The sequence below is a fragment of the Sorex fumeus genome, unplaced genomic scaffold (assembly GCF_029834395.1).
Source record: "Sorex fumeus unplaced genomic scaffold, SorFum_2.1 ptg000003l, whole genome shotgun sequence".
Lineage (NCBI taxonomy): Eukaryota > Metazoa > Chordata > Mammalia > Eulipotyphla > Soricidae > Sorex > Sorex fumeus.
Window position 1 is genome coordinate 26,674,822 of NW_026606060.1, and position 14,860 is coordinate 26,689,681.

General features: G+C 35.7%; 1 protein-coding gene across 3 annotated transcripts in view; it reads right to left on the reverse strand.

Moving 5' to 3' along the window:
- PPP1R12A (protein phosphatase 1 regulatory subunit 12A) overlaps positions 1-14,860 on the reverse strand; it is a 133,209-nt gene that overhangs the window by 80,750 nt on the left and 37,599 nt on the right. For all 3 annotated transcript variants that reach the window (XM_056114687.1, XM_056114696.1, XM_056114677.1), the window contains exon 2: positions 11,498-11,628. In XM_056114687.1, coding sequence (XP_055970662.1) covers positions 11,498-11,628 — 131 coding nt within the window. The remainder of the gene's footprint in view (positions 1-11,497; positions 11,629-14,860) is intronic.

Below are 14,860 nucleotides of genomic sequence, written 5' to 3' on the forward strand. Positions count from 1 at the left end.
GAATATATCACTATCTGTTAAGAAATCATATAACTAGGAGATTTTATATATAATACTTTTATTCTTCTCAATTATACTGAAAGCACTCTAGGAAAATAAAAGCAAAATATAAGGGCTACATCCAAAGGAGCTGCAGAGCTTGCAGAAGGGGAGCTACATGGGAAGCTGCCTTAAGGAATTACCCAAAGTCCAATACAGACAATCTAAAACTTACATAAACAGGAAGGAAGTTAAACTAACACAGTTAAGTTCTAAAGCTGCTGCAGGAAGCAGAGTCTGGAGCAACCACCGGGCCAAAATTTTTGAAATACACACACACACCCCCCACATACACACACACACACACACACACACACACAAACACACACATACACCCTCTCTTGCATATCAAAACTATGAGCTGCAAATACAAAACGCATGTTTATCTTTCTCCCTCCCTCCCTTTCTCTATCTTACTCTAAAAAAAGTTTATGACTTGTATTTAGTATTCACTAAACAGAACTATGTACAAATAAATATATACAAAAATAAAAATATATAATCCTATGGCTTCAATTTATCTCAACCACATCTCAAAAAGGTATTCAAAGGAGGAAAATAGTATTAACTGAAGGGAAGTGTAAAGAAAAATAAAAGGAATACCATAGAGTACCTGCAAGGGTTGCAGCAGAGGGAGCTATACGAGAAACAGCCTTAAGAATTACTAAGTCTAAGTCAATTAGAGACCATCTAAAGGTAAGTTATTTTCATTTCAAGGTACTGTGATTGACAGGATTATCAGCAATATTCTCAGGCATACGAAAATCTGCACACCCGCACCACCAGTACCTGCATCCTCTCCATCAACATCACACAAGATCCCCTCACTCCACCCCCACATATTTTTTAAAAAATTACTATATTTTAGGTCACATGTTTACAATAAATAGTGCTCTCCTGACAGCTTTGTGACATCCATTAACACCTGAAGCTGAGTTCATAGAATATGTGGTTTAGGATTGTGTGACGTATAAATGATTTCATCTTTAAAAAAAAGTCAAAAACTGTTACCACTTCATTAAAAAATCATCACCTTTAGAAAAAAATGCCTAAGATAATATGAAACAAAAGTTCAGACTAGTTGGAACACAAGTAACTCATCTTAAGGGACCCAAGAGAAGGTGAAAATAGTATGGCCAGGTCTCTTTTAGAATGTAAAAAGGTATGGAATTAGGAGCAACTTATCTGACTATTAACTATGAAAAATGTTTTAATATTTCTGAGAAAAAAATTCATATAGAAAAATCAAATGGAAAGTCAGAATAATACTAGTTAAAGATTTCTTCAAAGGAAATCAATGTAGGAAATGCTTTGTGAATGATCAAACTTTTAAGAAATCATAAAAATTAAAAAATTATTTACTGAGTCTAGGTCACTAAATTTGTAACAATCCAATAGTTTTGGGTAATTCTGTATAAGTGAGCTCCAAATAGACATTAAAATTTGTCAATTAAAAAAATCTAATTAAAGATGTATGGGTGTTAACCAACTTCTGATCAGAACCTGGATAGAATACACTAGATAAATAGAAAGGATTATATTTAGTTAAGAATCAATTCTAGGAGCTGGAGCGATAGCACAGCGGGTAGGGGGTTTGCCTTGCATACGGCCGACCCGGGTTTGATTCCTCCATCCCTCTCCGAGAGCCAGGAGTATCCCTGCCTGGCAAGCTCCCCGTGGCATATTCGATATGCCAAAAACAGTAACAAGTCTCTAAAATGGAGACATTATTGGTGCCTGCTCAAGCAAATCGAACAACGGGAAAACAGTGCTACAGTGCTACTATAAGTTTGTTTTAGTTCTGAAAGTTAACAGGATACCACTAAACAGTTGCTTCTTGAACATTCAAATGAGTCACTCAAAGCAATACAACAAAAGGGAACTTTTCAAAGATGACAAAAACCACTGCTATATTGTTATCTTTAGAAATAAAAGCTTATCTTTCTTTAAATCTCTAAGCAATACAAATCACAAGTAAGTATAAATAACCTTTTGTGACATTGGTAGGAACTATTTTTTCTATTTCATTTTTGAATTTCTATACTGTAATGGAAAATAGTTGAAAGGAGCAGTACGAATTTAAAAAAATATTATGATCTGACATTTATGTTTTGGTTTTTTGAGGAGCTTTTTGGATCACATCTGGCAATGCTCAGGGGTTACTCCTGGCATTGCACTCAGGAATTATTTCTTGCAGTACTTGGGGGACCATATGAGATGCTGGGGATCGAACCTGGGTTGGTGATGTGCAAGACAAACACCCTACATGTTGTACTACTGCTCCGGCCAAGATTTATGTTTTCTTAGTAATGGGCATTTTTTTTTCTTCTTTAATCATTTGACATAATCATTTGGCAAATGTTGTGCCTGGTCTCTATAGTTTACTGATGTGAAATTTGCTGCCATTTAACTTTTCCTACATATAGGGTAGTTTCTATCTCATGCTTTTAAGACCATCCAGATTTTTAGTTTTGAGAGGCTTACAAATACCATGTCCTGGTTTGGAATAACCTTGGATTTGCCCTGGTTTGGAATAACCTTTGGAATTACCTTGGCTCTGTAAATCTGTATCTTCTATCAACTTCTAGTAAGCTTTTATTCACTACTTATCATTTACTTAAGACAATTTTCCAGTTAATCCCCTTTCTCCGGTTCTTCTGGATCTCCAAAAGGCACAAATTATTAGTTCATTGTTCTTTGGCTCTGTTCAATTAATTTTAATGTATTTTTCTCTCCACTGTTCAGATATGGTAATTTCTATCGGTCTATTTTCAGTTCACCAATTCTTCTATTCCACTGCCCTAAACTTACTGTTAAATTTTTATTTATTTTGGTTATTAAATTTTTTAGTTCTATAATTTCTACCTGAAAACTCTATTTTTGCTAAATCTTGTTCTTTCATTATTTCAAAAGTGCTCATAATTGCTTCTTTGTCAAATATTTTTAAGACTAATATTTCTGTTATCTCAGTATTATTCTCCTTATTTTTTTTCTTTTTGAAATATTTGGCACTTCCCTCATAATGATTATTGAAATCTCAATATTTTGGGTATTATGTTATAGAACTCCAAGATCTTGCTTAAAAATTCTGTTTGCTGGTTCTGTTTACCTCTGATCTAGCAGAGAAAGGTAGGGAAGTACCACCTCGTTACTGCGAAGTGGTGATGTGTAAGTTGAGGCTCTCCAAGTAGGCTTCCACTTGACAGCACATATAGGGCAGTTCATTTTGAGTTCTGGTCCCTTCCTAGGCCCTCTGACACTTCCCTTCTTACTGCCCTTCACTGATCTCACAAGGAAAGGAGCGTAGGCCTTCTTCTTAGCTAAGAGGAGAAAGTTACCAAAGTATTTGGTGAGACTTTGGAAGAGACAAGGCCTCTTCTCACACAACCACTGCAGGAGAATAGGAGCTCACCCTTATGGCCAGTGCATGTAAGAGCCCAGCTTCCCAAATGGTTTCTTTTGCAAACTGCGGGGGGGGGGGGGGGGGGGGGGGAGGGGGGGGGATTTAGCTTACCATTTAGTAGGAATGAAAGTCTTATCTGACTCTGTAGCTGGTCTAATCTCCACTATAATAGATATGCTGAGATGCCATATTATAAACAGTTAAGGGGTAAAGTGTGTGCTCCGTACTTGGCCTTTGGCCTTTGCTTTAAGGCTGTGGATGGAATAGTTATTTTTCTATGGTGTCTGGCTGACAGAGAGTGGTGGTGGTTTTTGTTGATATTATTTAATTAATAATAATTTTCTGTACTGGTAGGGTGCCTCTATTCTGGTACTGAGCTATAGAGATTTAGTGGGGTATTACCATCTCATAAAGTTAGGAAACATATTTTTACATCTTTTTTTTTAACTCCTGAAATAGTTGTTATCTTCTCTTCACCTTTTGAAGTCTTCCCATGTTTTATATATAATGTCCATCCAGTATTTTAAATTGTACTTAACAGAAAGCATGAAGAAAAGCATTACCTATCTTCCTGGAAAGAATTCTCTCTCCCATTCTTAACTGTGAAGTGATGGAAAAGTCTGCAACATTACCAACTTTAATCTTTTAAGCTTTTATTAATTTGTCAAAACCTCAAATAGATGCAAAAGTATTATTTCTGCATATAAATCATTTGATTAGCTGTTTTTAGTAGTCTTTATGGTCTGTCAAATACTTTGCTTAACTTCTGAATTCATGTTTCTAGAATTATGGTATAGTTATAAAATTTGAAAATTACAAGCTAATACTTGTGATAGAAATGAGTCAATTTGTAAAAATGGACTTTTTCTAGTTGTCTCAGTACCTAGATTCTAATTCATAAACATTTTAAAACTTAACTGTAGGGATGTATTTAAATTTCATCTTTAAATATAGTTAATCCTATAGTTCTTTCTTCAGCATATTCCCCAGAGCAGTACTTATATACTTTGATCAAATACGAATTCCCAAACACACATCTATTGATTACATGCACATCCTGCTTTATTACTAACTATAATTCTCAGAGTTGTAAAAAAAATCTTACTCATTGTCCAAGAATTGAAAGAAATTATGCCATCACATTTTATTATCACTAAAATCTCCCACAATCAAAGCATCTTAAAATTACTGATCACTTAGAGTGAATATTGATCAGCTGGCAGATACAACATCGTTGTCATTATCCATCTTCATGTGATCCCTGGTCACAGCTATTCCTATTGTTTTCACTGCATGAATTTAAGTGCACTGATTGAGTTGTTACTTTTCTAATAATGTAATCAAGAAAGTACTGACATCAAAATTTGAAAAGCCTAGTAGTGGATTATGGGAAAAATCCCAAAGGCAACAGCATATTCTTAAGCAATAATGCAAAATACACAGTATTAAACTGTAGAGAAAACCACCCTGAGTGATTTAAAAAGTAATAAAAAAGAAGCAATAAACCTTAATGAGTAGTTTTGTTTTAAAACCCTTTTAGTGTATAAGTAATGATACTGTGCTACAATAATGGCATCTTAGCTCTGATGAATACAATGTAATATATAATAAACATATACTCCCAATATTAGGTTCAATCCACACGCAATGATACTCTCACCTCAATCTTGTTTACAGTCTTTAAGTTTGATACCATTTTCCTATTTACAAAGGTTGGTAAGACAGGCTGTATAGACTAGTAACTTAAAGTACAAATTTGAAAAGTTTAAAACTGTTTAGATTCAAATTTTGTCACTGTGATTTTTCTCTCCAGTTCTCTGATCTCCAAAATAAGATTAAAAGTGGCAAATATGGCTCAGTGGTTGAATACATCACTTCCATACTGAAGGACCTAAGCTCAAATATTGTTCTAAAATGAGATTATCGTGTAGGTCTAAAGCAAGTCTACCACTGCTTATTCAAATTTCACTCTCTACCTTTTTAGAATGATTATAATTATGATGCACCCCACAGAGGCTAAAGTATCATTTTATAATGAAACACATTGACATTTTTACAAAAAATAAATTTATGGTAAATCACTGTCACTGTTCACCCGTTGTTCATCGATTTGCTCAAGCGGGCCCAATAACATCTCCATTGTGAGACTTGTTACTGTTTTTGGCATATCAAATACGTCATGGGTAGCTTCCCAGGCTTTGCCATGTGGGCGAAATACTCCCAGTAGCTTGCCGGGCTCTCCGAGAGGGGCAGAGGAATTGAACCCGGGTCGATTGGGTTGGCCACTGTGCTATTGCTCCAGCCCGTGGTAAATAATATAAAGATTATAGTTTCAAACATTAAATAATATAATAAACAATTTCATCACATCATTCACCCCATGGTTTATTACCAAATAACCCTATGCTAAATTTATAATTTATTTGGTCATTTTGGGGTGGGGTTCTGAATTATGGCAGAGGGTTTGTGGGAACTAGGTGCAGTATATTTTCATGCAACTATTAGAATGAAATTATGTATACAGAACTTAGAGAAGTGATTAGAACATAGTGAGCACTCAAAAAACACTATTACTACATTTCCACTACCTTTAATTTTTCCTACCTGATTACTTAGAATAAAAGGATTTATACCATACCTTATCTGTTTTATTTTCTAAATCTCTTTGCTTTATGTCCTACTTCTAATCTTGCTCCTCTTGTTGTTGCTTTCTTGTTGAAAACTAATCTTCCTAATTTATAGAACAAGGAGCAATAGACCCCAAATTGCATGAGTACTAAAGGTAATTTTTTTCTGGTTTTCTTTGGTTTATTTGGGGTCTCCCAAGCGATGACGGAGGACAGAAGTGGCTTCCTGTCAGTCAGCCTGACTCAGTGCTCAATGAGAGGGCCCAGGGATGCTGTGTCACCCAAACCTGTGGAGTCAGGGGTCTCCAAGGCTATACTCAGAGATGTTAAGGGGACTGGCACCAGGTGCATGTGCTTCTGAACTCTATCCCCAATGCCTAAGCTCAAATTGACCGAGACATGAAAATTCCTATACGTTCTCTATTTGCAGTTCACCTTCCCAGTCTTATCTACTAACCTACAATTACTATCTCTTCATAAAAGTATGACTCCAAGGCTAGCTTTTAAAAACAATATACCAGACCCAATTTCCTTGGTTAAACAGAAGCTGATTACGGCCAAGAGATAATATAAGTGTTTGCCTTAAATGCAGCTGATCCCAGTTTGATCCCTTGAATTGGATCTGGTTCACTGAGCACTGCCAGTAGTGATCCCTGAGCAGAGTCTGAAGTAAACCTTGAGCACCACTGCATAGAACCCCAAAAGCCAAAATAAGAAAGAAAAAAAATAAAGAAAGAAGCAAGCTAGTTAGCATAGGGAATCATAAAAAATAAATGAAAATAAATGTTAAATAAAAACTTTAAACATAAAAGGTATTAGTTTCTTTAGTGGCATATAACGATGCTGCCTTCTGGACAAAAATAATACCCATAAATGAAAAATGGAACAAAAACTGTAAGTTAACAGAAAAAGCAGTTCTAGATTTTTTTCATTTTAATAATTCAGGTGTCACAGTTAAACAACAATTATCTTATGGCTTTGCCTTTCATTTAGACTCTTTCCAAAAACATGGTTATAACTAAGTACAGTTATATGATTTTTTAAATGTACGAGTTTCATTAACAAGTTCAACAGACATAGAGACTAGAAGAAACACAACTAATTTTTGGTAGGTTTACAATTCAGCTCTGGAAACAGAAGTATATGAGCTAAGTAGGAGTAAATGATTACCTACAATGTTCAGTTCTAAGATACTGGAAATCATCAGTATGTTTTAACAAAGAAATAGGCAGTATTAGTTAATCTTTACTATGTACTATTTCACATTCATAAACATGGTTTTCCTCCTAGAGACAAGAGACTCTCCTCATCATTTAATGTAATTTTTACTTTCTCTAGAATTTTTCTGTTTTCCCCCAAAAGAATGAACTGCTTCTTCCTCAATGTTCTTTACACATCTCCTGAGCCAATTATTCTTTTTACTATGAGTTAATTAATTTCATATGTATTGGTATTCTTAAGATTAGGGACTGCATTGCAGAAATTTTTTTATCATACAATACTCTTTGTGGTGATCAGATCAGTATGGCTGAAAGAGAGTACCAGAGAAAAGTAGAGGAAAGGAAGTTGGGGTGAGCAGAATCATATAGCAGAAGTTTGCTGGGCCTCTGACTTTGGAGTGGATGGGTAGACGCCATCAAACCACAGTCTTGTACAAGAGAACTCTGGCTTTTCTCTGTATGCTTTACAAATGCATTATAGGATTTTGAATTAAAATTTAAAGATGGATAAAATGCAATGCTATTCAACTTGCAACATATTTTCTTTTTGGGTCACACCCGGCAATGCACAGGGGTTACTCCTAGCTCTGTGCTCAGGAATTACCCCTGGCGGTGCTCAGGGGACCATATGGGATGCTGGAAATTGAACCTGGGTCGGTCGCATGCAAGACAAATGCCCTACCCACTGTGCTATTGCTCCAGCCCAAATTTGCAATATTTTTAAAAGATCACTCTGGATGCTCTGTGACTGGAGGAACCAGATGGTTATGGTTTGAGTTGAAAACAACTGTACTCATATCTGAGAATAATGCAAGGTGATGAATTAAGTTAATACTGAATAGGTTTTGAAGGGTAAGCTAAGAGACATATTGGAGTTTCTGCTGTTTATGGAATAAAGGTTAGAATGAAGAAAAGACAAGTTATAAATAAACCACCAAAAATATTTAAGAATTATCATACCCTTAAACAGATGATTCTTTAATGATCAGGGGACCAAGTTAATGATTTTTTTTCCCAAGCTGTAAATAATACTATGAAAATGTTACTACTATAATCCTACCACAGCACTGTACATCTGCACAAGTAGCATCTTTTAAACACATATCTTAAAACTACTAAGAAAAAATATATATTGAATATGCTCATTAATAATAGTCCATTATATAAACTATGTTAAAGTAGTCCTAATGCCATGTTAGTTTTCTATTCTTGGAAAATTTTATGAAAAATACTAAAGTTGCTCAAAAAAGCATTTCCTTAAATATTTACAGTGGAAGTCAAGAAAGCAATGTAATACAATTAGAATATAAAAACACTGTATTAGAATGACCACATTAACCAAAACGTTAATAAGTTGCTATATCATTCAGCTATGTTTTTCAGATTAATATAAAAATTCCTATTATTTTCAAAAATAAAATAACTCAAAGGCTACAATTATAATCATGCAAATCAATTACATTCATTGGTCAAACAAAACGGACTGGTTGATTTAAAACTACAATGATAGTACTACAATGGAGTATTATACCTAAAAACAGTGAGAAACATTTCTACATATTCTATATTTCACTATATATTTCTAATCACTAGAATAACCCATTAAGGAGCTCCCTTTGAGCTATCTCCCAGTTCCAGAATCTGGTGTTTTATGTAAACTATAAAACACAGCAGTCAGTACACAAGTTGACAGTCTATCATTTATCTACAAAGGGTAAGGCCCTCCCGTTGATCATCGATTTGCTCGAGCGGGCCCAGTAACGTCTCCATTGGAGACTTTGTTGTTACTGTGTCTGGCATATCGGATACTCTCGGTAGCTTGCCCGGCTCTCCGAAAGGGGCGGAGGAATCGAACTCGGGTCGGCCATGTTGGCCGCGTGTAAGGCGAACGCCCCGTAAGAACTTACTTTATGTAATAACATAAAAAGGGAGAAGGAAGAGAGTGCTTCATGTGCTAAGCACCTGCTCTGCATTCTGGAGGCTCAATTTGATCCAGAGCAAGAGCATGATCTCCTGAGCACTGCCAGGAAGGACTCCCAAGCACTGAGCTGGAAGTAGTCCCCACAGCACAGCTGAATGGGACCGGAAAAAAAAAATCAAAAAAAGTAATTTTTTAAACAAATGGGTGAACTCAAGAGATAAAGCATATACAACACATATCTTAAAGCCCCAAGTTCAATCCTCAGCCCCATATGGGCCCTGAGTACCTCCCCCTCACCCGCCTTCCCCACCCCTGAATTGGCACTGGGAGGAAAAAGGATGGTAGGAGCAAGAATTAGCATTAGAACATGGTATTTGTTTTTGCTTTGGGCAGTGCTTGGGGAATCACATGGTGTTGGGAATGGAACTTCAATCAAGCATTCACTTTGAATTATCTCCCAGTCCCAGAATCTGTTTTTTTATGTAAATTATAAAACACAGCACTCAGGTTGCTTGCCTTGTATATTTGCCTCCCCATCCCAAAGAAGAATTTATTTTTTTCCTATAAAATTTGTACCAAACATAGACACAGTGGATAGACAGACAGACTTACTCTGGCTAATGAAAACTACAAAAAACAAGACAAAAAGCCAAAAAAATAACCCTACAAACCCAGGACTCTGATGATATCGTGCAGTATCTCAATATCCTGAATGTACTTCTGCTAAACTACATAAATATACCATACATCAATTCCCCTTACCCTTCAGATCATTTTAAATTTGATGTTACTTACAACCAAAATCAGCCCAAATGACACAATGACTCATCAATCAAGTCTATGCGTATTACTGTCTTTTCAAGCTCAGAAGTTTGAATTTTATTTTTTCTTTTGCTTTTTGTGTCACACCTGGTGATGCACAGGAGTCACTCCTGGCTCATGCACTCAGGAATTACCCCTGGCGGTGCTCGGGGAATCATATGGGATGTTGGGAATCGAACCCAGGTCAGCCATGTGCAAGGCAAGCACAAATATATTGAGTAACTGGAGAACTAACATCTTTATATGGGGAAATAGGGACACACAGTCACTGCTGGTGGGAATTTCGACTGGTCCAGACTTTCTAGACATTCATTTAAAAGGAAAAAAAAAAAAAAAACCTAAACTAAAAATTGACATTCCATCTGACCCAGCAGTTCCAACTTCTTGGAATATACCCCAAGGCCAAAAAACAAAATGGAGAAGACATTAGCGCCCTATGTTCTTTGCAGCACTATCCACAATAGCCAAAATCTGGGAGCAACCTAAGAGTCCAGGAACAGATGACCTTTCTTGGAAACTTCTTGCAAAAAAACTATGGTATATATACAATGGAATATTACTTTCTTATAAGAAAGATAAAACCACTCAATATGTTGACATATGGATAGATCTGGAGAGCATCATACTAAGTGCTGAGTCAGAGAGAGAGACTGATGCAGTATCACCTCCTTCATAACTGAGATATAAGGAAATATAACAGTGGAATAACAAAGTGAGACAAAAGGAAATATGGTGGAATAATAAATGCCCAAAGACAATCGAATCAGGGAACATAAACTGGTCAAGTTTCAGAAGGGGCAGCAACTATGGTGAAGGGAAGTAGTCAACTGGGAGAAGGAGGTGGTACTGAAAGATGGTAAAGTGATGGTAAAGCATGAAACTATCAAGTAACAGTACTACAAACCAGTGTGAAACATTTAAAAGGTGTTTTTTAAAAAAACAGCAGACTGGTGGGTGGGAGGCAAACAGGGCTGTCGGCTTGCCTGTGGGTGGAGAAAAGTAGAAACTGGTGACGGGACTGGTGTTAAAACATTGTGTATCTGAAACTCAATCAGGATGAACATTGTCATTTCATGGGTATTAAATAAAAATTAAAGAAATAAAAATAAAGGAACAGCCATTAAACCACATACACAGAATAATTCTTTAATTTCCCCTAACAATTCATAACTCTAAAGACTAAATATTAACTTTGAATCACTTGACAATGCTCTCAAGAGCAATATATATTTAAAAGGAAAGAGATGCAGAATTAGTTACATCAATATAAAGTATGAACAGACAAAAGTCGTGGATAACAGAAGAGACTTACGTGTTTGAATTTCCAAGAACTTATTCTCTTTGTTTGAAAGAATAACCCTCATGAATAAAGGTAGTACAAGAACATTCATTTATTTTAAGTAATAATTTCTATAAAATATCTATATCTATAAAAGCATTTAAAGTAAATACAGAACTGACTTACTCTGCAATATCAAGATATCCACAGGAAGCAGCTGCATGCAGAGGTATCCAGCCTTCATTATCAGGCTGATTAATATTTGCTCCATTTTCTACCAGAAACTTCACCATATCAACATTGTCATCAATACAAGCCTAAAATCAAACAGAAATGGGAAAAAAAAATCAACCGACATTCCCAAAAGAACAAACTTTCTTATTTTACAGTTATTCTTAACATTACTATTCCCTGTAAATTATTCTTGATTGTGTTGACATAAAATGGAACAATGGTACTAGTTAAATTTGAAGGTTGCTTAGAAGATACATATGGGGACTGGAGAGATATCTATAGGCTGAGCGCATGTTTTGCGTTCAGGAGATTTGGGTGCAATCCCCTGCACCACACAGTCACCTAAGCACTGCTAGGTGTGGCTCCTAACCAAAACCAAACTAAACACATATAACACTACTGTGTATGACTAGAGTTTTTCACACCAACCCCAGGAAGAAAGCAAGAAGACATTAACATGAAAACAAGGTATATATGGCAATCTAGACTCAATAATATCATCTACAGTGTGGTTTCCAAAATGTGATCCATGAGCACAGAGCAGAAAATAAATCAGGAAGTTGACAAGGTCAAAACTATTTTCAAACTAACAACTTAGTAATTTCCTCTTTTCACCATGTTGACATGAGTACTTGAGGTACAAACCACCTGTGGTAAAACTGGTTAAACCTTAGCACAAATCAGGACAGCAACAAAAATACTGTTAGCGTCATTTTTATTCATCACTACATATACGTGATTTCTTAAAGCTGTTTTTACTTATGTCTTTGACAAAATAGTAAAAAGACAATCCACAGAACAAAACCTCTTAGGGTCTTTCTATAATTTTTAATAGCATAAAGAAATCCTAAGAAAATGTGTGAGAACCATATCCAGTAGAAAATAAGGGAACTTTTATAACACGTTATTCTGCGCCAGGTGGCATGACTATTGCTTTATTTTACTGACTTACATTATCCTCATAAAACACATTATAAGAACAAGAACTCTGCATTATTCTAGATTCAAGCATAGATATTCAGATTCCAAGAGGTTCATTTTACACATATAACTATTTCCCAATATGTTGGAAATTTATCAAATCTACTTCCCACCCACCCCCTCTTTTTTTGCAGGCTATGCAACAGGATATCATGCAAGGTTGGCATTTAAGAAGTGCTGGACAAGTCAAACTAATTCTCCTATCACGGAAGCAAAAGAAAATGCTTTTCGTAGTATTTTCTTGGGTTAGGTGTCAGGGAGAGGTAAGAAAACTGGACCAGATTGATAGTGCCTCAGATAGAGTGCTTCCCTTGCTTGCAGTGAAAGTTTCGATCCCAGGAACGCCACATGGTCTCCTGAGGTCCAGGAGTAATTCCTGAGTGCAGAACCAGAGGTAACTAAACCACCAAGCACTACCAGTTCTGCGTTCCACACTCCGACCCCAAAAAGACAAAACCAATGTCAAGAAAAGCACTAAGGACAAAGTACACTCAAAATATTAAAGAACTGACAAGGAATGTTTGGGTTCTAAGGTGTAGTTCTGGTTCTGCTAAAAATTTGGTAGCTATGGATAACTGATTTAATATTTGGGGGCTTTAGTGTTATTCTTCAAGTAGAAGAAATTAGTAATAATTCCCTATTACATTATTATGTTCAATTAACATTCTTAAGCATCTATGATCCTCCGTCTTATAACTTGGAATGAGTTATAAAAACCCAATGGCAAGATCCCCACAGTGTCCACTGTCAACAATAGTACTTTATATTGAACCTTACAGAAATGAATATACAAATAACATACTCTAAGTTAACATATGGGACTTAGTATACAATCTTGAGGGGAAAACTTTAGCTGTTTAATATTAACTATAGGAGATATTCAGATCCACAAGCTGTCTAATAACAAAAGATGATAGTATGAAAATTCTGCTACATTAGACAATAATGGCTGGAGCTTATAGCTCAGTAGTAAAGTTCATATGTTGTATGTTGAAGTCCTGGGTTCAATTTCTGGCACCTCATTATTTCCCCTTCACCCTATCAAACAAACAAAATATAAGAAAGTAGTTTATAAAATATTTTTGAGCTAGGTAATAATGAAGCAGCTGAAATATCAGGCTGATTTATAAGCTTAATCATTATTATGCCTCAAGACTATGTTATCATATTCAGCTCTTCTTTTCTTAATTTTTATATTGCTTCACGACTCAAAACAATGTTCAGATTTTTATCATAAATATAAATGTAGCACTGTTATTAAGAGATAAAGACTACTGTTAAGTCAATACGAAATGATTCTCTATAAAAGGACACGGGGAAAATGTTCACAGTATTTTTCAAAAGACTGCAAAAACAACTTTCCTGGTTGCATTCAATTCTAATAGAGTACATTTTTTGTATACATACTCGGGCTGGAGTGATAGCACAGCGGTAGGGCGTTTGCCTTGTATACAGCCAACATGGCCGACCCGAGTTCGATTCCTCCACCCCTCTTGGAGAGCCTGGCAAGCTACTGAGAGTATCTCGCCCACACGGCAGAGCCTGGCAAGCTCCCCGTGATGTATTCGATATGCCAGACACAGTAACAACAAAGTCTCCAATGGAGACGTTACTGGGCCTGCTTGAGCAAATCGATGAACAATAGGAGGACCGTGACCATATACAGACTCAAAGAATATACACTGAAGATTAACAGCAACATTTGTGCCCACACAATTATTGATAAAGGACAAAATAATTTGAGTGCAGATATTCCTCAAATCAATTTCCTCCTCCAACAACTCTACATAACACTTAGGAAAACTCAGTTCTGTTTAACAGATGGAACAGAAATTTGCAGACATACTAGAGAAACAGTCTGTACCCTAAGTACCGAGTGTGAAAAGATGTCCGTACACTTTAAGAGAAAGGTGATGGTTAAGATGTGTTCTTTTGTAAGAGAAAACTTAACTTGAACATAAAGGAAGAACTATGGGTAGGTTTTTGATCAGAAAAATAGAACTCCAACTAAAAGCCTAATACTAAAAGAAAATTAATATCTTAGCCTTGCAGTAAGATTTGCAGATCAAAAAGCGTATGTAATCTTAAGAGGTCATCTATCATGTTCACTTATGTCAAACAAGTTTAACATTATATTTTTTTGTCTTTCTATTCTCTTAACATATAAAGCAGACAAGAATCTCTATATAAAAACAAACATGTATTCTCATTACTAATCATATATTCAAAATGATAAAATTATGGAAAAGTTTAAACCAGATCATGTAAAAGCCGCTGAAAATTCATTTGAATTAAGAAAAAATGACTCATTTTAATACTAGACAAAATAAAGGA